The sequence below is a fragment of the Carettochelys insculpta genome, chromosome 1 (assembly GCF_033958435.1).
Source record: "Carettochelys insculpta isolate YL-2023 chromosome 1, ASM3395843v1, whole genome shotgun sequence".
NCBI classification, from domain to species: Eukaryota; Metazoa; Chordata; order Testudines; family Carettochelyidae; genus Carettochelys; species Carettochelys insculpta.
The window spans coordinates 177371797-177396339 of record NC_134137.1 but is presented as its reverse complement, the minus strand read 5'-3'; the positions used below and the strand labels follow the sequence as shown (position 1 = coordinate 177396339).

The 24543-nt window shown below is 46.9% G+C and overlaps 1 protein-coding gene across 5 annotated transcripts in view; it reads left to right on the top strand.

Moving 5' to 3' along the window:
• The window catches only part of TTC3 (tetratricopeptide repeat domain 3), a 150077-nt gene that overhangs the window by 21187 nt on the left and 104347 nt on the right, over nucleotides 1-24543 (top strand). For all 5 annotated transcript variants that reach the window (XM_074996150.1, XM_074996167.1, XM_074996140.1 and 2 more), the window contains 3 exons: nucleotides 2564-2617; nucleotides 17301-17424; nucleotides 21611-21696. In XM_074996150.1, coding sequence (XP_074852251.1) covers nucleotides 2564-2617; nucleotides 17301-17424; nucleotides 21611-21696 — 264 coding nt within the window. The remainder of the gene's footprint in view (nucleotides 1-2563; nucleotides 2618-17300; nucleotides 17425-21610; nucleotides 21697-24543) is intronic.

Sequence of the window (24543 nt, the reverse complement as noted above, 5' to 3'; positions counted from 1 at the left end):
CTGGAAGACCATTTTGGTTACTACAATCTAGTAGCCCACTGAGATGGAGGGTTTCTCATGAAGACTGCTCATTAGCCTAGGTTGCCCATCTCTGCTCTAGGGGGATTGGAGCTTAAGTGTCCTATAAGCCACTTTGGTCAGTGACCTGCAGCAACTGGAGGCTGATTGCCCCAGTCTAGCCTGCCCTCTAACCTACTGCAGCTGCCGAGCCCCAGCCTGGTTCCTGCCGTGGATGGCCCAGTCCTGACCTGGCCCCTGTCATGGTGTCTCTAGCCCCGATCTCGGCTCGGCCTGCATCTGGCTGAAACTTTCATCTGGTCATAGCTGCAGCCTAGCCCCAGTCCTCATCTGACCCTGGCTCCCATCTGTTTCCATTACCCAGGTGCTGTTGCAAGAAGAGAGAGCTGGGGGGAATCCTCTCTCCTTGCAGTAGTCCTGGGGAACCCTTCTTCATTCCAGACCTCTGCCAAATCCAGCCTCAGCACATAGCCTGAATCCCCAGCTTGAGCATTCACATCCTTGCACTCCAACTTTCTGCTCGAGCTCTGAGCCCCTTATCCCTGTCCCCATCCCAGAGCCTACACCCCCATGAGGAGCTCTGCCAGCCTTGCACCCTAGCCCTCTGCCCAGAGCTGAGCCAGCTCACGCGCTACAAACCCCTGGGCCTCACCTCCACCTCATTAATTTTATTATGTGCACTAATATGGAGGTCATGTATCACACATCACCTCCGTATTGGTGCATGTAATGAATTAATTCCACTTGGGTGGGAAAAATTAGAGGAAAGTCTCTTATATGTTTGTACAGTGAATGGCAAAGTATTTTTTGAGCCATGACTGAAGTATAGACAGTAGAGCCAGCCACATCAGTGAGGTGAGAGGTCATTCTACCCTGCAGAGTGAAATAAAGTTGATTTTTCTTAGTCATTTTCGCTCTTCCTTTGTTCAGTAACAGTTGGCAGTTTTACTCTTGCTGGTGCTGCTAGTCTGGTCCAAAGCAACCATCTATTGATAGGGAACACCAAACAAAGGAGAGAGGAAAGCAGCAAAGAAAACTGAGGGCTATGGGTGGATGGGCATGTGTGTAAATGATGAACCAAATAACGTAGGTTTATATATATATTGCGATATTGAACAATTTTTATTTTAGAAATTATATGATTGATGGAAGATTGGTTGTGTAATTCAGTGGCTCTCAACCAGGGATATGAGTACTCTCTCAGCACACAGTGGTCTTCCCGGGGGTATGTGAACTTATCTAGATATTTGCCTAGTTTTACAATAGGCTTCATGAAAAGCAGTGGCAAAGTCAGTACAAACTAAAATTTCATACAGTGACTTGTTTGCACTGCTTTATATTCTGTATGCTAAACTGCTTTATTTTCTAATTATATAATAAAAACAAGGAAGTTAGCAATTTTTTCAGTAAGAATGTGCTGTGATCCTTTTTTGTATTTTTATGTCTGGTTTTGAAAGCAAGTGGTTTTTCAGAGACCTGAAACTTGGTGCAAGACACATAAGCCTCCCAAAAGGCAAGTAGTATTCTGGAAAGGTTGAGGACCACTGCAGTAATGGGTATCACTATTTGTTGCTTCTGTGTGAGCACGTTGTTCTTATGGGGCTCCTTGATTCCTAGTAATCCCTCCTAAAAGTTCCATGTGTACCAGCCTCCCTCAATTTCAGGAACTTTCTGTGACCCTCCTCCTCCCTCCTGCTAGAGCTCTGTGTGTTCCTTCATACATAGCGTTCTGCCCACTTCCCCCCTCCAGCCCCCACTGTTCTTATATTTTGTCTTTCTGTCTGTCTTAAGTCAGTTTGATTATCAGCATTGTACTAAGTGGAGAGGATCAGCAGAGCTGAGATAAAGGGGATATTGTTACAGTGTAAGACATAATGGCTGCCATGAGCTGTTTCTTTAATCTGCAGAGCAGTAGCAGTGTTGGAAGCTGGTGGCTCTCTTTATCTGGTGCCACTTTTTTCCCCCTCAAGTTTCAACAAATCATGAAAGTGCAAATTGCACCTCCCTTGTCTGGCATGGTTGGGACTTGACAGGTCCTGAACAAGACAGTTTGCGGGATGAGGAGAAGTCCAGGGCTTCTGCTCCCAGACAGTTCTGTAGTCCCAGGGCCACTGTGGCCCCACCCACCAGCATACCTCCACTGGGACTCTCGCCCCAGTCCTGACTGCCTGGGGCTGCCACAGTGCAGGCCAGGGCACGCCAGCTGTCTCCTGGTCCTGCAGAGCAGCTGCGGGGGGCTTCTGCTGCCACTGCTCACTGCCGTGGGACAGGTGGGGGCTCAAGCTCCTGGTCCTCCTGTTGCAGGGCAGGCAGGGCTACTGCACCAGACCCAGCCGGGTACTCTCTTGCCTGGCAACATCTGTGATCCAGCAGATTGGAGAAGTGCAACCTGTCGTGTTGCTTAGAACGAGCCCTGACATTTTTGAATGGCTCAGATGTGGCATTTGGAAATGTGCCATTTCAGAGAAACGCCATTGAGTAAACAGCTTCATTTTGCATTTGGTTGGGTAAAAAGCCTCTTCTTTTTGTTTTTTGTTTTTCCCAGAACAATCCATTTTTTATCGATGGCATATGGAGTATTGGAACCAGAATAGAAAACGTAAGTTATTTTATCTTAAAACCAAACCTGTAAAGACAAATATGGATTTTCCATTTGTCAATAGTATTTCTTTTTTTACATAGTCACAAGCTATATAATTTATTTTGTGTGTGTGTGTGTGTGTGTGTGTATTAAATATATAACAGTATTTGAGTGTATACATCACATTTTCTTAAATCTGGCATTTTTGAAGTTTTGGTACATGGATGGAATTTTATTTTCTGTGTGACATTTTCTCTTAATACATGCAGATGGCAGAAACTGGAAAGTTACATTTTAACATGGGGGGAGAAAAAGGTAATTTGCTGTATAGTTTGCCATTTTGAAGACCATCTCACAGCTATTTTAATAGTGGGAGAAATAAATCTAGCACAGCTGTAACTTGTTACAGGATCATTCACTACTTGTATTTTTATTTAGCTTAAATGGAATTCTGTCTTGATGGACATCATCAGTAACCGTGGGCTCAGTGCCCATTGGTGTCTGATGCCTCTCTCACTATTTCCTTCCATCTTTCCCTATCCAGTGCAGAGTGGCTTAGTTTCTGTAGACTAGCTCCGTGCCACTTTATTATATCTATCCATTCTCTGTGGGGTTTGCCTCTCCTATTCGAACCATCCATTATGCCGAATACTAGAGTCTTGATTTTTTTCATTCGTCATTCATTCTGCAAATATGTCCAAATAGTTGTAACTTCTCTTTTATAACCTTCTGCAGCAGGTTCTCTTTCGGCTGTATCTTCCAATATAATTCCTCATAGGTGACCTTCTGCATCCATCCTATTCTCAAAATCTTTCTATAACTTCTTCTTTTAGAATCTTTTGTTCTTCTTCGAGTGTCCCCGTGGGTGCTCCACATTAGGTGTCGGGCTCGCCCGGCGCCGCAGATCGGATCTTCCAAGCAGTTTCTGCCGGACCGCGCATGCGCCGGTGCGCGCCGCTCCCCCGCGCGCTCCCGGCCATGTGCGCGATCCGGTCCCCGCCAGTTCCTCTTAACCGCCGTCGGCTGCAGACGGAATCCAACTAGGCTAAGGCCAAGTAGTGTATTCAACGGCTTTATCTGTTTTTTTCTTAAAGTTTTTTCAGGCACTTAGGCTACTATAAGCTTGCCGGTTGTTATTTTGTAAAAAAAAACAACAACAACGAACAAGCTAGGAGAGGGACAGCTCAGCCAGTCCCAGTAACAAGCGCCGGAGGCCAGGAGCTAGGGCTATCAGCCCTCCTGCTAAGGCAGGCCATCGGACGGGGAAAACGGCACAAAGAAGGTGCTAAGTACCCACTTAAAAACACAAAGACTCACCAACAATGTCCTCTTCAGGCTTTAAAAAAAAAAAAAAAAAAAAAAAAAAGAATGCTGCTTCTTGACAAGGCCCTCCAGCCAGAAGCGCCGGAGCGGCCGCAGCAGGAGGGACCCTCCGGGGCCCTTAAAAGGAAAGCTGCCTCCCTCACTCCATCAGCGCAGAAACGGAGGAAAGTATCTCCAGCCCGATCCCTGCCGGCAGCAACAGCGAGCGGGACGGGAGGAGCAAGCAGCCCCCAGCCGCAGCAACAGCTGATCGGCGGCGGCACGGAGAGCCACGTGGAAGCGGCTCAGCCTCCAATACTCAGCCAGCCGCCCCGCACCGCAGGCAGGGCGGCGGCTAAGCAAACGCCGGTACTGGCGGCACCGCAGGCAGCGGCACCGACCCCCGGGGAACCGGCGGTGCAGAGCGCGCAGGCACGCAGCCTGCCGGCACCGGAGGACACCGCACATGCGGCATCGCCCTTGAGCGTGCTGAGCTCGGTGCGGACGGGGCCGGAATCCCCTGTATGCTCCCCAGCCCGATCCCTGCCGGCAGCAACAGCGAGCGGGACGGGAGGAGCGAGCAGCCCCCAGCCGCAGCAACAGCTGATCGGCGGCGGCACGGAGAGCCACGTGGAAGCAGCTCAGCCTCCGATAATCAGCCAGCCGCCCCGCACCGCAGGCAGGGCGGCGGCTAAACAAGCGCTGGTACCAGCGGCACCGCAGGCAGCGGCACCGACCCCTGGGGAACCGGCGGTGCAGAGCGCGCAGGCACGTAGCCTGCCGGCACTGGAGGACACCGCACGTGCGGCACCGCCCTTGAGCGTGCCGAGCTCGGTGCGGACGCCGGAATGCCCTGTATGCCCCCCAGCCCGATCCCTGCCGGCAGCAACAACGAGCGGGACGGGAGGAGCGAGCAGCCCCCAGCCGCAACAACAGCTGATCGGCGGCGGCACGGAGAGCCACGTGCAAGCGGCTCACCCTTCGATAATCAGCCAGCCGCCCCGCCCCGCACCGCAGGCAGGGCGGCGGCTAAACAAGCGCTGGTACCACCGACCCCCGGAAAACCGGCGGTGCAGAGCGCGCAGGCACGCAGCCTGCCGACACCGAAGGACACCGCACATGCGGCACCGACTTCGAGTGTGCCGAGCTCGGTGCGGACGGGGCCGGGATCCGCTGTATGTCAGGGGCGGAGTTACCTCCTCAAGGGCGGGGGAAGACTGCACACAAGAGGAGGCATTGCAGCCCCTCTCCGCACAGGGCTGTGTAGTTGCTTTCTCACAGCCCTCCGCTATGTTGCAGACTCCAACTAGAAGGCAGGGGTCCCCCCCACCTTGGCCTACCCGGAGCCCCCTTCTCCATTTCTGCAACCAGCCTCACCCTGGCTGGGACCACCTCCACCCTTCCTGGGATTTGAACCGCTGGACTATTAGGCAAAGTCGCTCTCTCCAGGGTCTCGACGGTCTCCCTCCCCCAGACGCAAAGGGTATGCACCAAGGGAGTGGTCTAGGTCACCTTCCCAAGACCAGTGCTTATACTGCCGTGGTCGCCCCTACCACGCAGGGCATAGACACCATCGGCAATCTACTAGGGAAAGATCCCTACGAACGATCTCGTACCCCCAAGGGCAATTGTGACCGGGGACAGAGACTTAAGCATCTCAGGGGGGACTGGTTATGGAACCCCGAGATTTTTCCTCGCACACCTCTAGTGAGAGGGTGTACCATCATCAGCAGGAACCGGAAGGGTCCAGAAAGACGTACCCCAGCGGTTCCTCGCTTTCCTCCCCGGATGAGGCTACGGCCCCGGGGGGCGTCCATCCTCCGGACGATCTCAAACAGTTCCAAGAGCTGTTTTACGAGGGTGGCCTTCACGCAAGGCTTCCAGACAGCAAAGGTGCAAGAGCAACACCATAAGCTCCTCAAAAATCTGAGACCTCCGGCCTCCTCCAAAATAGCAATACCGCTGATGACGCAATCTTGGAGCCTGCCACTATGATATGGCAGACTCCTGCGACTATTCCGCCTGTCCACAAAAGAGCGAAAAAAAAAAAAAATAAAATAAAATACTTCGTGCCCACGAAGGGCATGGAGTTCCTGTTCAGCCACCCACAACCAAATTCTTTGGTGGCGGAGTCGTCGCAACGTGGGGGAATAAACAAACATGCCAAAAAGCTAGAGCTGTTGGGCAGAAAGGTCTACTCCTCCTCCACGCTACTGTTGCCAATGGCAAATTACGCAGCGCATCTAGCGAACCATAATTTCAACAACCACATTAGGTTGACCTCCCTCATGGACTCGCTTCCAGAGGGCACGAAACCAGTGCTCAAGGCCATCATCCGACCATTTTATAACCAGTGGCAAAGGATCACCACAGACACATGGGTGCTGGAGATCATAGCCACGGGGTACGCCATCCCCTCCCAGTTGCTCCCACCGCCATGACCTCCACCCGGGGCCCCACCTCCAGGAGACCTCCCATGTAGCGAGGCTCAAGCAGGAGGTAGACCATCTCATGCTCGTAGGGGCAGTGGAAAGAGTGCCGGAGCAACTGCAAGGGAGAGGGTTCTACTCGAGGTACTTCCTCACGGGGAGGTCCATCTTAGTTTTTCGAGGCCTCACCGGTACCTGCGCAAGCAACGTTTTCGGATGATCACAAACGCCTCCATCCTTACGGCACTAGACGATGGAGATTGGTTCGCAGCCCTCGACTTACAAGGTCCTACCGTTTGGGCTCTCCTCAGCCCCCAGAGTCTTCACCAAGACCTTGGCAGTGGTGTCAGCCTACCTGCACAGACAGGGGGTATTTATATTCCAGTATCTGAATGACTGCCTACTCAAAGGGGCCTCAAAGGAGGAGGTACTACGCATAATATGTGTCACAGCAGGCACGTTCTCTTCGCTCGGCCTGCTTATCAATCTGACAAAATCAAAGACAGACCCCACACAGGACATAGAGTTCGTAGGGGCACGCATAAATTCTATTACAGCGAGGGCGTATCTACCAGAGACTCGCTTTCGGGCCATCGGCTCCCTCGCGCAAGGCTTCACCTTCAGCCCTATGGTGCCGGTTCTGACGTGCTTACAGCCGCTGGGCCACATGGCAGCAGCAACGTTTCGTAGAACAGAACGCCAGGTTACACATGCGCAGCATGCAGCATTGGCTGGCGAGCGTATACAAACCGGCAGCACACACTGTTCACAGGATGGCGTCGCCCACAACGGAGGTGCGCAAATCCCTGCAATGGTGGGTAAACCCCGAGAACCTGCTAACAAGGGTACCCTTCCACCAACCACACGTATTGGTTTTTCTTACTACAGATGCCCCCCTCATAGGGTGGGGAGCACACATGGGCGAAGAGGTGACGCAAGGGCTGTGGTCCTCTATGGAGCAGTCACTGCACACAAATATACTGGAGCTCAAAGCAGTGTTCAACGCCTGCAGACACTTTCGAGACCAACTGAAAGGCAAGGTAGTCGGGATCAGTACAGACGATACCTCCACCATGTTTTATATAAATCGGCAAGGAGGAGCTCGGTCCCGTGCCTTATGTGTAGAAGCAGTCCGGTTGTGGAACTGCTGCATCGCCAACAATGTAACCTTGAAAGCCTCGTACTTACCAGGCGCTCGCAATGTGAAGGCAGACCAGCTGAGCAGGCGTTTCGCACTCACGCACGAGTGGCAGATCCGTCCCGATCTGCTGCAACCGATTTTTCCACGCATGGGGTTTTTCCCCAGATAGACCCTGTTTGCTACTCAGCACAACAAGAAGTGCCCACGATTCTGCTCCAGGGCAGGACTGGGACGGGGGTCCCTGAGGGATGCCTTCGCGATCTCATGGAGGGGCCCCCTGCTTTACGCTTTCCCTCCCACAGTGCTCATCCACAAAGTGTTGCAGAAAGCCAGGAGGGAAGGAACCTGAATGATCCCGATAGTCCCAACGTGGGATCGACAGCAATGGTTCCCCCTATTCCTGCGCATGTCGGACCGGCCACCGAGGTCCCCTCCGGTGGCGCGGGATCTGCTCACGCAAGCCCAGGGGTCCATAGTGCATCCGCACCCCCAAAGCCTGCGACTACAAACGTGCTTAATCCATGGCTCAGCTCCCTAGAGAGCACATGTACGGAGGAAGTGCAGCAAGTCCTAGAAAGTAGCAGAAGGACTTCCACCAGGAAGACCTTCAAGCAGAAATGGACTCGCTTTACGGCATGGTGTTCTACCAAACAGCTAGCCCCCTTTCGGTGCCTATGGCTGTGATATTAGAGTATTTACTGGACCTCAAGAGAGGAGGACTCTCGCTATCCTCGTTTCAGGTCCACCTGGCCGCCATTTTGGTGTTCAGACACGAAGAGGAAGGGCACACGGTGTTCGCCCATCCCATGGTTACCAGGTTCTTCAAAGGGCTGGTAAGCCTATACCCCCCTCAGAAACCGCTTCCACCTCTGTGGAACTCGGACCTGGTGCTTAATGCGAAAAGGGGACCACCGTTGAGCCTTTGGCCACGGTTTCCCTCCGCCTCCTTATGATGAAGACGACCTTTCTTCTCGCAATCACGTCAGCTCGCAGGGTGAGCGAGCTTGAGGCAGTTATGGCAACGCCGCCCTGCGCTGTTTTTCCAAGGAGGCGGTAACCATACGGCTGCATCCAGCCTTTGTTCCTAAAGTTTCTTTCTCAGTTTCATACTAACGAACCTATTGTTTACCCTTGTTTATCCAAAGCCTCATAACTCTAACAAAGAGGTGCGCCTACACCTCCTGGACGTGAGCAGGCGCTAGCTTTCTATATGGACAGGACCAAGTCCTTCCGGAGAACGGATAGGCTCCTAGTCTCTATCGCTCCCAAATCAAAAGGAGAATGTCTCTCTTCGCAGAGAATCTCTAAGCACATCGTATCTTGCATAAAAATGTGCTACAAACTCAAAAAGACTCCTTTACTGGCCACGCCCAGGGCTCATTCCACTAGGGCGGTGGCAGCATCAACAGTCTTTTTTCAAGGGCGTTGCGCTAAAAGACATTTGCAGAGTGGCGACCTGGTCATCCTGTGACACCTTCGCCAAACATTACGCCCTTCACAGGGTATTCCAAGAGGATACCCGTCTCTTGGCAGCGGTCCTCTCGGGGACAAGCTGCACATAATCCGATTACCCACCTCCTATCTTGGGTTACTGCTGGGTAGTCACCTAATGTGGAGCACCCACGGGGACACTCGAAGAAGAAAGAAAGGTTACTCACCGTAGTAACGGTGGTTCTTCGAGATGTGTCCCCGTGGGTGCTCCACTACCCGCCCATCCTCCCCGCTCCGGATCTCTGTTTAGTGTTTTGCAGGAGCATCCGAGGCGGTTGGTCAAGGAACTGGCGGGGACCGGATCGCGCACATGGCCGGGAGCGCGCGGGGGAGCGGCGCGCACCGGCGCATGCGCGGTCCGGCAGAAACTGCTTGGAAGATCCGATCTGCGGCGCCGGGCGAGCCCGACACCTAATGTGGAGCACCCACGGGGACACATCTCGAAGAACCACCGTTACTACGGTGAGTAACCTTTCTTTATCACCCATGCCTCACATCCGTACAACATGCTGCTGAATATGCACGTTTTCAAGACGCCCAGCTTCGTTCTTCAGCTAATTGCTTTGCTTTTCCAGATCTTATTCATCACCTTCAAACTCGCTCTTGCTTTTGCTGTTCTAGTTGCTATTTCCTTCTTACAGTCTAGATCATACGTCATGTTGCTCCCCAGATATGTGAACTTCTCTACATTTTCTAGTTCAATACTATCAACACTGATCTTCCTTCCTATTTCTTTATCTCCAAATACCATTGTTTTTGTTTTATCAATGTTTATAATCAGTCTGTACCGCTTCCCTTCTTCGTTTAACACCCACACCGTTTTCGCTAGCTTCTCTTCATCTTCCTCAATGATAACTATATCGTCCTCAAACCTCAAGTTGTTAATTCTTTTCCCGTGCACAGATATCCCTTCTGCCTCTTCCTTAATCTTGTCCGTCAGTCTCTCCAGATGCACAATGAAGATACTTGGCGATATTGGATCTCCTTGTCTCATACCTCTGCTTCTTTTAAACCAACTTCCCAACACCCCGCATGTTCTCACCGCTGTCTCCACATTATCACTGATATCCTTCAACAACTCTGTCTGCTATCCACTCCTTATTACTCCAGCACCGCCCAAGTAACCTTCTGATCTATACTGTCAAATGCCTTTTGAAAATTGAAGAAGCAAGTGTATACGTTTTTGTTCTTTCGTTGAGCTTTCTCCGCTATCATTCTTGGTGCCAATATCTGCTGTATGGTACTTCTGTCTTTTCTGAACCCTGCTTGCTCGTCTGCTGTATGTTCTTATATCTGTGATCTTAATCTCTCAGTCAGTATCGTCATCAGCACCTTACCCAGATGATTCATTGAGGCAATCGTTCGGTAGTTCTTGCACTCCAATTTACTTTCTTTCTTGGGAATTTTCACTAGCACAGGTCTTGTCCGTTCCTTAGGTGCCTTCCCTTCTTTCCATGCTATATTACATAGCTAGCGTATTTCCGGAATCATGCTTTCTCCACTGTATTTGATCATCTCTCCCATGATCTTATCATTTCCAGGGCTCTTGTTGTTGTTTAGTCGTTTCACTGCTTTTTCTGCTTCCTCCCTCAAAATATCGGTCTTGCTCTCAGTGCTCGGGGGAGATATCTCTTTCAATTCTTTAATCAGTCTCTCTGAGACATTCAGGTTCAACTGTGCTTTGTATAGATCGGTGCAATATCTTGTCCATCGGTGCACAATCTTCTCCCTGATCATGAGCACTTCTTCGTTCTCATCTTTGATTGCCATCTGCTTCCATTGCCATTTCCTATTAATATTCCTAATTGTCTTATTCACCTCCCTGGTCTTACATTCGCCGTAATACCTCTCAATATCTTCACATTGCTCTTCTAACCATTTCTCCTTATCCTTTCTGGGTGGTTTCCTTACCTCATTGCATTTCATCCTATATTGCTGTTCTGCTATCTCAGAAGCATCTCTTCTGATCTTCAGTGCTCTCTTCTCTTGAACCAACTTCAGTGTCTTCTGGGTAATCCACTTCTTATTAATCTTTTCTTCTTCTGGAACAGTCTGCTCAACTGCCTCTGCTATAGCAATGGCTATCTCTCCGACTCTCTTATCTAGGTCTTTCTCTGTGGTGATATTCTTAATCTTCTCTTCAAGTGCTGTTCTGTATGCATGCCCTGTTTCTTCCTCACATAGCCTCACCACATCTCTTCTTTTCTTAAACAGTGTCTTAGGTTTTCTTTTGAGTTTTATCTTGATGTTTGCGATCACTAGACTGTGGTCTGAGTCCATGTCTGCTCTTTGGAAAGTTCGGCACTGATGTTATCCATCTTCTTCTTATCAAAATCATATCTATCATGTTCTTGGACTTCCCATCATTCAATCGCCACATCCACTTTCTACAGTCCTTTTGTTGGACTCTCATGATGCAGATCACCATCTCATGCTCTCTAGCAAACTCTAGGAGTTTCTCACCTTGTTCGTTTCTTTCTCCATAGCCAGACCTTCCCATGACTCTCTCCCAACCTTCATTATCTGTTCCAACCTTCGCGCTCCTATCTCCTCCGATGATCAACATATCTTTCTTCGGTGTCTCCTCCACCATCTTTGTCAAGTCTTTATAGAATAGCTCAATCTCTTCCTCTGTACCGTCTGACGTGGGTGCATACACCTGAATGACTGAGATGTTGAATGGTTTTGCTTCGAATCTCGCTACCATCATTGTTGCACTCACCGGTTTGTACCCTAATAATGCTCTTCTAGTTGTTTTGCTAAGAAGGAATCCAACTCCTGCTTCATGCTTTGTTTCGTTTCCTGACCAAATGACTTCACAACCGCATATCTCTCCTGATCCCGTCCAACGCATCTCTGCCAGTCCAAGTATATCACATCGGTATCTCTCCATCTCCTTCTGAAGCAGCTCTAATTTTCCAGTTGCCCACAGTATTCAGACATTCCATGTTCCAATGGATAGCATATGTGTTAGCTGTGATTTTCTTTCGGTAGCCAACTTGTCGACCCAACCCTGATTGCTCAGTTGTTATCGCGGACCTTGTTTATGCGGGCGACGTCTGAGCCGGCATCTTTTAACATTTAGTTGTACTGGCATCAGATTTCATTCGTATTGTTGTTTAACAGTCAGCGCATCAACACACATCTGACCAACTGTCCTCCTTCATCCAGGCTTGGGACTGGCATGGAGCTTTCAGTGGCTTCATGGTGGAGTTCTTGATGGAAATGCGTTTATTTAATAGTAAATAAAATAATACTCTAAATTCACAAAATCTGTTCTGAGAACACTGACTGAACATTCCAACCAACAGATACTCTCTAATCAACCCCGCTTCTTTAGAAAAAAGCTTTGGAACATTCTTTGACAACTTAGCCTGTTTCAACTGGCCATTACCAAGACACATTATTTCCTGGTGACTCGCTTTCACTTCAGAACCATGCATGCTTAATTTATACACCCACCACATGATAACTGTCAGTAAGATACAAGCTTTCAGTAGAGAACTCGCATGCTACCCTGTGTAGTGAATGTAGCGGGTTTGTCAAATTTGAGGAAAGAGAGCTGCTTGCGAAGAACATTGCTGATAAGTGGCAATTGGCTCAGTGGGGCTCAATATCACAGTGGGTATTTACTATGCTGAATAATATTAAGTTCCTCACAAGGAGCAATGATTGGCTAATGGCTACAGGCAAGTTCTTCCCATGTAATGAAGAAAATAGTTTTAAAAATAATTTTGTTTTATACTGCTATACCAAAAATGTCCTCCCTTGTTTGGTGTCAGGCAAGGATTTGAGGAAAGCTTCATAATTTACTAGTGGTGATCTGTAGCACCCGTAAAAAGTAACAGTATATGAAAAATGCTACTTATTAGCCGCGTCTACACGTGCCGGCTACTTTGAAGTAGCCGCACCAACTTCGAAATAGCACCCGCCACATCTACACGTGGCGAGCGCTATTTCGAAGTTGAAATCAATGTAAGGCGGTGAGACGTCGAAGTCGCTATCCCCATCAGGAGATGGGAATAGCGCCCCACTTCGACGTTGAACGTCAAAGTAGGGCATGTGTAGACGATCCACGTCCCGCAACATCGAAATAGTGGGGTCCACCATGGCGGCCATCAGCTGAGGGGTTGAGAGATGCTCTCTCCAGCCCCGGCGGGGCTCTATGGTCACTGTGTGCAGCAGCGCTTAGCCCAGGGCTTCTGGCTGCTGCTGCTGCAGCTGGGGATCCATGCTGCATGCACAGGGTCTGCAACCAGTTGTTGGCTCTGTGAATCTTGTGCTGTTTAGTGCAAGTGTGTCTGGGAGGGGCCCTTTAAGGGAGCGGCTAGCTGTTGTCTGGGAAGTGCTAGTCCGCCCTGTGACCCTGTCTGCAGCTGTTCCTGGCACCCTTATTTCGATGTGGGCCGCTTTGGCGTATAGATGCTCCCCTGCAGCGCCTACTTCGATGTGGTGCTGCCCAACGTCGACGGCACCAGCCCTGGAGGACGTGTAGACGCTATTCTTTGAAATAGCTTATTTCGATTTCGGTACATTGAAATAAGCTATTTTGATGTAGCATCCCAGTGTAGACGTAGCTATTGAAAGGCATTTTGGTGAGCTACCTTGTCTTGGTAACCTAATGATGCATGAAGTGATTCAAGAACCTGAGTATCAACCTCATGGGAGACGGGAAACAGAGCCCAGACTGGCTGAGAGTTCCATGCCAAGGCTGTGTCTACATTAGCATTTTTGTCAGCAAAACTATTTTTGGTTAGGGCCTTGGGGGGGGACCACAACCCCTAGTCAACATAATTTTCAACGATGAAAGCACCAGTGTGGACAACATTATGTTGGTGAGAGAGCATCTCCTGTAGTATAGCAACCACTGCTTGGTGGGGGTGGCTTAATTAAGCTGGTGAGAAAGCTGTCTCCTGGAGGCGAAGAGCAGTTGCATAGGAGACCTTACAGCAACTGCTGTTGCAGCAGTACATCTGTGATGCTGTAGTGTAGATATAGTCTTAGATTTCACCAGCCAGTTAAAATGTAAACTCCTTAGGCATTAAAATAGCATTAACATAGTAAGTAATCCCCTAAGCTGCTCTGATATCTCAGTAGTCTGGCAAGTGTATTCTTGTGAGTATTGGTCTCTTACACTAAGAATCAGCAATATTCAAATAAATCTGCGTCCCAAAGAACCAGTCACTTACCCCAGGTCATTTGCACTTGAGCTCTCTCAACAAAAATTATGCTTTCAGCCCATCCTATAATAAATAATATCAAATTTATTAAATAAGAAAAAGAAATTTGGAATGTTCTTTGTGAGGGCAGAGAGTTAAATATACAGTAGTGAGCTACAATTGTAAGTTTCAAAAGGCAGTAGAATATTTTTTATAATCAGCAAGTTTAACGTCTTTAGGATTAAGCCAGGCTAAGTGCTATGGATCGCTTGCTTATTCCTGGAAAAACCTAGTCCTCAGAGTCCAAGAGCATAAATGTAATTAGTTTTTGTTAGGAGTTTTATAACCTTCTTGCCATGTACTCTGAGTTGGAAACTGAGCTGATGGGAGGAACCCACCTGGCATGACACGCTGTCCCAGGGAGGAGTGTAGAGCAACAGAAGTCTTTGTTCTCTTGAGGATTTGTAGGGAGATTTCAGCTTCAGTGTCCCACAATAGTCTGTCCGTTATCGAGGGACTTTTCCTTTTGGGAAGGGCATAATACTTTCTGTTGAAGATGAGCCCCGGGCTAATTAAGGTCTTTTTGTCAAGTGATTTACAGTCACGGAGCGTCACAGCATAACCTCTGAAATATTAGTTTACAATATCAGATACAAATATAATAACTGACATTAATGCACAAAGCAGTTCAAAAGCATTCACTGAAGTCTAAAGACATTCAAGAATTTTAAAAACAAATATTAGAATTGTGACACAGATGAGCAGGACTGATTTTAGCTATGTATTTCTCACTGTACAATTTGCTGGGCTTCTCTCGGCGGACAGATTAAAAGTTGGTAATTTAAATGAAGCCCTTACAAGGAGATCTTGAGCCTCCTTAGCACAGATCCCAGGACCCGATCAGTTCTCTGCTGCAAGCCCAGGCAGGAGGGCTCCACCCCAGTATACACTAGACCCCGCCCAAGCCTCCTAGCGGGAAGTGGCTGGCACAGAAGAGCGAGACCAAGGATGAGGCAGTGATGGATGAAAACAAAGTAACTAGTTTATTAAGATAACACAATCAAATAACAGACTATTTGTACCAGAAACTTATCAACTACAGACTTACTATATACGTTGTTTCCTTGGCGTGTTTCCTAGATGGATTTATAATTTTTATTTGACTGGAAGGCAAAACGGTAAATTATTAAGTTATTAATAAAAGATAGGTAAAAAGGGTGAGGGTATTTTAAATCCCTTCCACCAATTTAATAGGCGGGGTGAGGGTGCTAATCCCCACCACCGACCGGGGGCAGGCTGCTAGACCTGCCCTTAAGATTGGCCCCGGGAGGTGGTCAAGGCTACTCCTCTTTAATTTTATGGGAGGCCTTCCGTGTCTCCTTTTTGGGAACCAATTATTAGGAGTTCCCGGGAGGCCCTTGGCTCTTACCCGGGACACGCGAGATTGGCGGAATATTGGGAGGCGGGGTGGCTGATGCCTTCACCCACAATTATTTATATTAGGATGGGTATAAAGGTAGGAGGGATTAGGGGTTAAGCTTCCCAATAGAACAACCTGGTAATAGAACTATATGCTAATTGTAATAATACTAACTAATTAAGAACAGTAATTAATAAAATAACAATTAATAATTAAATGTGCTGTGTATTTTGTTTCAATCCTGGGCTCGTAGGCCTGGCCCCCAAGGGTCAGGCCCTCAGGTCCTGTGCTGACCCCGTTGGGCCAGCACACCGTAGGGGCGCAACCCCTACTCCCCCAGTGGGGGCCCCGATGTCCCAGGTTAGTGTGTGTGGGTAAAATTTACGTGTCCTGAAGAAAGGTCGAATCCGGTGTAGTAAATTCAGTATTAAATGTCACGTCCGATGAAAAGTCAAGTCCAGTAGATGAGTGAAGTAATAGTTGGAGTTCAAAATGGCGGCGCCGCAGGTATGACGACGGCGGAAGGTGTCAAAGATGGCGGCCTCAGGGTTTGGCAGCCAGATGCGCAGTACCCGCCTTGCGGCGGGCCAGTTCGCCACCTGGCCGCCACCCCACAGAGACCGCTTGCCGCTGGTGCTGCTTGGGAGTGCCGTTGCTGCTTGGGTGCGTTGACGCTGCCTGGGCCTGTTAGCACCGCAGTGTTGCGGCAGCACTTTAGTGATTTTTATCAGCTCAAGATGATGCAGCTCTTGGCCCCTTAGGGCTGGCCTAAGGGCTCGGCGGACACTGCTTAAAAGCAGCCAGCGCCTCCCTCTGAAGGGTAACAGAAGCAAGTCTGTGTCCCCCAGGGCTGCTGAGCGCTCGGAGGCTCCTGCTTATATGCAGGGACCTCATGAATTATTCATAATCCTATTTGCATATCCTTGATTCTGTTTCGTAGTTTTCAACTAGGTCCTCCTGGGCTCAGAAGGTTCTGGAAAGTTTCACCTTCGTCCAATCAGAGGCCATGATTTCAAATACCTGGTTATGAATTATTCATGAGTTCACGTTACAGGGGGAGCTAACTGACAAAAAGTGACTGTTGGTAATGCTGCTAAATGGCAGCCTGTGACACTTTAGAATTTCATGTGTCTGCACTGATTTTTACTTAGCCAAAGGCATGTATTCCTTGGCCCACGGGGACGATTATGTCCAAGGTGTTATAAAATCCTGACACAACTGTGACACGGGAACCTTGGGATAAGTGGGCATCTGATCTGCTAGCATCACTGGTATGTCACATCTAACCAAGTAGTTAGATCAAAAAAAAAATTAAGGTTGTCCTTATCTCAGAATTTTAAACCTAGTCTTAGCTTATTGTTTTCTGGGCTTTGTGCGTAAAATGAGATGGCTGCTCTAAATTGTGAAAATACAAACTAATTTAGTGTTGTTTCCTGTTTATCATATATGCATACATAGAAACAACACATAGGTGCCTGAAAACAACTAAAAATAGCTTTCCTGAATTCTGTGGGTGGTGGAATCCATATGAAGTATTTAAAATATACTCTGCTGTTTTTTCCTAAGCAACACTCTAAACATTTGCCCTTGGGCCTTATCTGTCATCATTACATAACATTGCTGCTCTTCTATCTGTATTTGTTAGTACTTTTATGTTACATTATGTTGCCAGTAGTTTATTTTTGTTTTACTTTGCTTATTCTATATAAGTAAAATTGTATATAGTTGCTAAATTTCTTTACCTTCTGCCCTTTATAAGAGCATTTTTGATATCGTGGCTGCCCTTGCCTGGGTGGAATGTTCAGGAGAGTTCAATGTCTTACGGAAATTAGAAGAACTTGGAAATCACTGCTGGCCTCCTCTAGAAGCTTTCTTTGTTAACTGTAAGTACAATCCTTGTGACAAGTGTGGCAATTTCATGCAATATTCTGGACAAGTATCACTGAAATGGGCCGCACCTTATTAAATTAGCTTTTGAAGATGATAGGATCTCATGGTGACAGTTCCCCCCGGGTTGCCCCTTGGAATCGGAGTGCCACTGACCTCATCTTGCCTGCCAGCCTTAGTTCTCTTTACCCTGTGCTGCTGTGACAGGCTCTCAAACCTCCTTCCAGCATACATACACTATTTCATACAGAGGCTGAGATCAGCACTGTAGAGGGAAAGGTCAGCTAAGGAATTGGAGCACTCAAGTGAGTGAGAACTCATCCTTGTATCATCACTTCCTTCACTGAGAACTGTGCAGCGTAAACTTGTTGAAATTGAATCTCTCCATTAATGACAGTGTTAGTCTGTATTCTACCAAAACAAACCAGCAGTCATGTAGCACTTTAAAGACTCATCACCTAATCAATTATTTTGTTAGTCTTTAAAGTGCTACATGACTGTTTGCTTTCTCCATTAATGCAGAAGATGATGTACACAGCTTTTTGCACCCCAGTTATAAATTCCACAAACTGGTTTTAGAGAGCACAAAAACAGATTTTAAGTGATTTTAAGTGTTGCAAACAGATGAAAGCAAATTGCTTAGAAAATATAATCAACATGGAATCTAAGCTAAAGATACTAAAGAAACTGGTTGCAAGTAGCAGTTTTTCACCTTGTGTTGTTTTACGCAGATTGCAGAGATTCTTGAAGGTAAGCTGCTCTTGCTTGGAGTTTAAAAATACCTTTTCCAGGCTAGAAATCCTTCAAGATTGAGTCCAGTCTTTGTCTAGTTCAGTCCATGTTATTGGGTGTCGCAAAGTGCTTCTTTGGGCAGAGAGAAACCAGAATGATGTCACTCCCTTTAAATAGCTTTGTATATGGTGGGAACCCTTTATCTTCAACTTTAGTTCCCATGCTGATCACTTGAAAAGCATTGGTATTCCAAGATGGAGTCCAGTATCATGTGACTGAGTCACATGTCTCTGTAGGCATGTGTCAGCAATGTCAGAGGCACTTTACGTCAGACTCAGGGAGATATCTTTTTCTCAATGATCAGCATCATGTGAGACCTGTTTTTCTCTCTAATGGGTCTTCCTTCCAGCAACCTTTCTAGATTGGTGGTTTGCAAAATTTTTTTTTTTTTGCAGACTACTTGCAGATTGCTGAGGGTCTCAGTGGACAACTTAATGATCTTTCTCAGTATTATTTGTACCATTAGCTAAGGATTTAAAGTGGTTTGCATAAAAGGTCTATATAAAACCTTTAATCTGAAGAAGTGGGTCTGTCCCACGAAATCTCATCACCTAATAAAGTATTTTGTTAGAATTTAAAGTGCTACTTGACTGCTTTTTTGTTTTGATAGAATACAGACTAACACAGCTACCTCTCTGTCACTAAAACCTTTAATAATAATAAACACCCTTTTCCTATAAATAGGAGCACACAATTCATATTTTATGATCAGTAGATGTCTCTTCCCCGCCATAGAATCAACAACTGAGTCTGGGAAGGAGGTCCATCTTTTCCTAGCAGCTACGGCCCTTGAGCTGGGGAAGGTCACTTCTTTTTCTGGCTGCTGTACATTGCAAATTCTCCAACCCCACCTTTTCTCAGTTCACCTTCCCCACTATTTCTCTAATCTGCCTCCTGTTCTCCCCAAGGCCACCAAACTTCACTTTATATGTGAGGGTTTAGGGACCTAGTTAATTGAGCTACATTTGCAAGCCATTAATCAGATGATCAACCCTTGTTATGTGTGTGGCTGCACAAGTGTGTGCCTCTTAGAGGGAATTATCTGTGGATCACCTGAATGGAACTCATGGACCCCTGGTGGTGCACAGTCCACAGTTTGAGGACCTGTGATCTATACTGATTGCAGTCTGTTTGGTGGGTGTTCCCCAGCTGAAAACATACTTTTAATGAATACATAGTCAGTATTCCAACTTCAGATACAGAAATGATACATGCATACAAACAGGAGAATCATATTCAGTAACTCATAATTTTTCTAATGATCTCTCACATGATCCATCTTATACCATATGATGAAGACCATGAAGAATGTGGTATGCAGTGTCATGCTCATGTTAATAATATAAATATTTGGTGATGTGGGATTGTAAGTGAACTGTGTAGGTGACTTGTCTAGTGTAACCCTTGAAGTATTATGACCCTCAAGGGATTTTTAGAAAGTGTGATAAAACGAGAGTGAATTGATCACTGAGCACGTTTCCTAGGAAGCATCTGGAAGGAGGGGACTCAAAATGCCCGTCTCTGAATCTGTTCTTTTCAAGCTTCACTCTAGGGACAAGACCTTTGTCTGTGGATTATGTATTTCCAGGATCAAAAGTCCTGAACAGTATGAAGGAGTAATATGCAGGTTCATGAGGGGGCTTTTTTTTGTTTGTTTTTTAAATTTTAAAACCCATGCAGTTACAAACTTGTGACCATGGTGGGGTGAGGGAGGGACGTTGGTGAAGCCTTAAAGACTAGTCGTCCACCAGAGGCCTTGTAGGAGTTGGAGCAGTCTCTAGTCAGTTTAGCAGTCTTACCTTTGAAATACCCAGCTTTACACCAACGTTTCTTGTTGTTTTTGCTGCTACTTCCAATTGTATGATATCCTCTATTGTATTAAAATAAGCTGTTGATAACTGAGATGTGCTTCGTCATCAATGACATTGGAATTTAAATCCTACTTGGCCTGAGATTTTTTTTTTAAATTTTTCTAAGAGCTGTAATAAATCAGTTTTTCTTTTATGTTCCTTTGCAAGAATGACTATTAAAGGAAACAAAGCTGATCTAACATTTGATGGAAGACTTCATTGTAACAAAAGAACAAATATAATGGTTTATATCTAATTATAAGGAAATTAATCACTAGCACATTCAATAAAATATCTGAAATACATTAAAAAAAATTTAAATAGTAGTCCATAAGTTTGACAGTGTCTTAAGTACATTAATACATTTATAATATTAGTTCACTTTGGAAGCTAATGGTAAGTCAGTTTCAAAGTTAAAAAAATTCATAACATTTGGAAATAGTATGAGTTGGATGTGATCAAAATTTGATCAGAATTTTTTTAAATCTTGTTCAGGAAGCTTTCGCTCTTGTGATGCTATGTGGGTGTGGGTTCTCCATTAAAAGACAATATTCCTGTACACTGAAACTGAAAGAGATTTTTTTAGAAACTATTTTTTTCATTTTTAAAATATTCCAAACTAGTAAGTAATTAGCTTTAAAGTCAGAGCCTGCTTGGGTTTAAATTTAAGCTCTTATCCTTCATGGAATTGTTTCGGGGTAGATACCCTCTAGTATTCATCTAGCTAATTTTTTTCTAAGTTCCCAAGGTCTCTTTAAATGATAATGGATTTAGTAAGCAACATTACATGTATTTTGTGTGGATATTCTAAACCATATGACAGTGGCAGAGTGAAAGATTGTTACTCTGTCATCCAAATGAAATACTTAGCTGAAACAAAATGTTCAGTGAAACCCTTTAATTGCTATCCAGTCTACTATGGGGCTGTGATAGCTAAAACGTGTGTATCTATTTGTTGTTTTACTGTGATTAGAATTGAATTTTATATATGTGTCAGCTTCATGAAACTTTTGAATAAATTGTTCTGATATAAAAGAATTTAACTGAGGAAAAAGTTCTGTTGTAATAGAAAATGACACTGAGGAGTAAGCTGTTTTGAGATCCTCTTAAAGTTTTGTGTATTAAGGTTTTGCTTTGTGGATTTAAAAGCTTAGATTCTTCTGTTATGTCCTGAGGATGACACAGCTTGGAGTTTAATATAAAAGGAAATGATTTGGCCTGATTTTAGGAATGTACTTAAATACATGCTGGCTTCAAATATGTGAGTGGTATCGCTGACTTCATTGAAATTGCTTATCTGCTTGTCACATCCTATTTTCAGTTATAGAATATACAGTGATTGTTAAAAGCATCAGAGAGAGAGCCGTGCTGGTCTACATACTATCAAAACAAAAAAGCAGTCCAGTAACACTTTGAAGACTAACAGAGTAATTTATTAGGGGATGAGCTTTCGTGGGACAGACCCAGTTCTCTGTTAAAAGCAAGTGGTTAAATCTATTGTTGGCTTTTTTCCCTATTACCTACTAATTTCTACCTACAGATAAACATTATATAACTAAAGTTGCAGTGGAAGACTGCAATTTAGTTGAAGAGTTTGAAGCTCAAACTTGTGAAAACTGTGTAAAGGTAAGAGAAAACAGAAAAAGACATTGGTTTTAGAAAATGTGGTTTAAGATAGTCAAAGATACAGAAATTTGTGATTAAGCTATTGGTTAAAGATAAATGGTCCTCTCATAGGACTACCAGCCAATACTTATTAGAATTTGCATGCCTTTAAGATAATTGCACTGCTCTAGATCAATTAGCTCTTAGAGGTGTTTTTTTACTTCAGTCCATTTAGCTGTGCTCGTGCCAAGTGCACTGACATTGGAAAGTTTTGCCCTAAGAGCATCTGTTGTGTCATCCAGGGAGCCCCCTGGAGTAGCACCGGCATGTCATATCACCTTTCTGTGAACCCCCTTACCCCTGAGTTCCTTCTTATCGTCCCTGGTGCATTGGAAGTACTCTGCACTGTCACCATAGCTTAGTTTACTACTTGTTTGTTGCTTGTTTTCTGCTGTTTGTTAGTGTACGTTTCATTGGTAGGGTGGTAATTAGCTTACTAATGTCCACCTTGGCTGGTGTGCTATGCCACAGGCCCAAGGGTTTAAGGCTTACGTTTCTGGCTGTAAGCCTATGCCTAACAGTGACCCCCAAAACTCAATTCTCTGTTGTCTCGGGGGAAGGTCATCAGGCTGATCATTGCATAATTTGCATGTTGTTCAAGCTCAGAAAAAAGGAGACTTTCGAGTGAGGCAGGTGCAAATGGAGGCAGCTCTCGACAGTGTGCTCTGGTTATCTGGGCCCAAATGCATTGGTATTCTGCACTCTGGAATTGATGTGAGACAAACTGCAGGCCCAGGATTCTGCCAAGGAGCCCCGGCACTGCTCACTCTCCGTAGTGCCCAAGAGAGCACTTCCCTCTGAGATCCACGAAGCTCCCTCTGGCTCATAGCTCCTTGAAGCTGAGGGAAGTTGTACTGCTGACTCTGGTAACCCAAGCACCATTGAGTCTGTCACTGGGTGGCTCCCCCACTGACAGTGAAGTGGTAGACCTGTTGGAGCCTTCACCACCCCACACTCTTGATGCTGATGGAATTCACAGCCCCTTAACCAAGGCCTCCAACACTGGCCAGGCAGCTCCTCTCACAGGGAGTGCCTCATTGTTGCACATTTCCCTTTTCTCTGGACTGGCGCTGGTTGGCATGCTGCTCTCCCTGGACAGAGTCCTGGCACAGTTAGCACAGGAAGCATACAGGGCACCGAGACAGGAGGTGCATTACTTCATGGTGCAGAGACAGGAGCCTTTCCTCTCCGTGGCACCAAGGTGTGAGACTCAAGTCTTACTGGCACTGAGGCCTGGTACCCAGCTCTCTTTGGTGCCGAAATGCAATGCCCTGTGCTCCCCTCTGTCAAGTCACTGGCTATGCTCCTTGTCCTGTTTGGGAATGCAGCACTGAAACATGGGTACTATTCAGGACTGGGCAGTCCTCATTATCCCCAGCAGTGGCCCCATGCTTCATTGGCTCAGCACCTGCCTCCTGTTCAGGGCTCTTTGGCACCGCCATAGTCTTCTCCTTCAGCCCTTGTTGTTCAAAGAGGAGTCCTTCCACTCTAGCGGTACTAGACATGCCTCTGGGTACATGGGTGACTGCGCCCGTGGTCTTCACTGCCTCAATGGCCTTTCTAGACTCCCAAGTGTATCACCAGCCCCTAGGGGCCCTCTCCATAGCTTTGTGGTCAGCAGTCACAGGCCTTTGGCACCCCAAGTCACCAAGGGCTACCTCCACTCCTCGCCCTCCCAAAAACACGCTATTGAATGCCCCAAGTAGAGGGCACTAATTGCCAAGAGCCTCCCCAGCCCACAGGGTCCTCCTGGTCCAAGCTCCCCTGGATAGCCATGAAGGTGATATTCAGGTGGCAGAGCCCACGGATGATCAGTATGATCCCACTCCCCCAGTGGCTTCCTCCACTTTATCTCCTGAGGAAGCAGTGGCAGAAGCCTCCACGTCTGGATCTCCTCCCATTACCACAAGGCCCACCAGGATCTGCTTCGTTGCATGGTCTGTAACATGGGCTGCCAGATAGAGGAAGTGGCAGAACTAGAGGACTCTATGGTTGACATTCTGGCCATGAAAGGGCCATTGAGAGTTGCCCTCCCGTTTATTAAAATGGCAGAGGAAAATAAACCTCTCTGTCTAGCAAACCACGACCTCTATTCTTGTGACAGCAAAAAGGGTCAAGAGAAAGTACTGTGTGCCTCAAAGGGTTACGAGTATCTCTGTTCACACCCACCTGTTTGCTCCCTAATTGTCTTGGCAGTCAACGAGCAGGAACTTTGGGTGCCGGCCTCCAAGGCCAAGGAGGCTAAGCACCTGGACATCTTTGGCAGCAAGGTGTAGGCTACCAGGGGTTTGCGACTGAGGACAGTGAACCAGCCAGCTGACCTCAGTAGATATAACTTCAGTACATGGGATGCCATGCAGAAGTTTAAAAAGCTTCTGCCAAAGGAGACTTAATGCAGACTTTGCTTCTCTGGTAGATGAGGGCAAGGTGGCGTCAGGGACAGCTCTTCAGGCCTCCTTAGATTCCACTAACTCTGTGTCCTGTTCCATAGGACCATTCAGGCCCCAACAGCAAAGGCTGTGGCACTTCCAGTCTTGCCCCCCAACAGGATTCCTGCCACCATAGACACAAGAACAACGGGCATAGAACTCTGTCCAGATCATCAGCCTACACCCATGGCCCTGAAAAGTCCCAGTCCGGTTCCAAGCCAGGATTTTGGTGGGACTCTCTTTAGCAACTTCCTATCCTATTTTCACTGTTCATAGGCCCTTTTAACTTCAGACTCCTGAGTCCTATGCACTGTGGCAGTGGGCTACACTTGCCAGTTCTGCTCCTCGCACCCTCACACTCTCCTTCTCCATCCTCTTT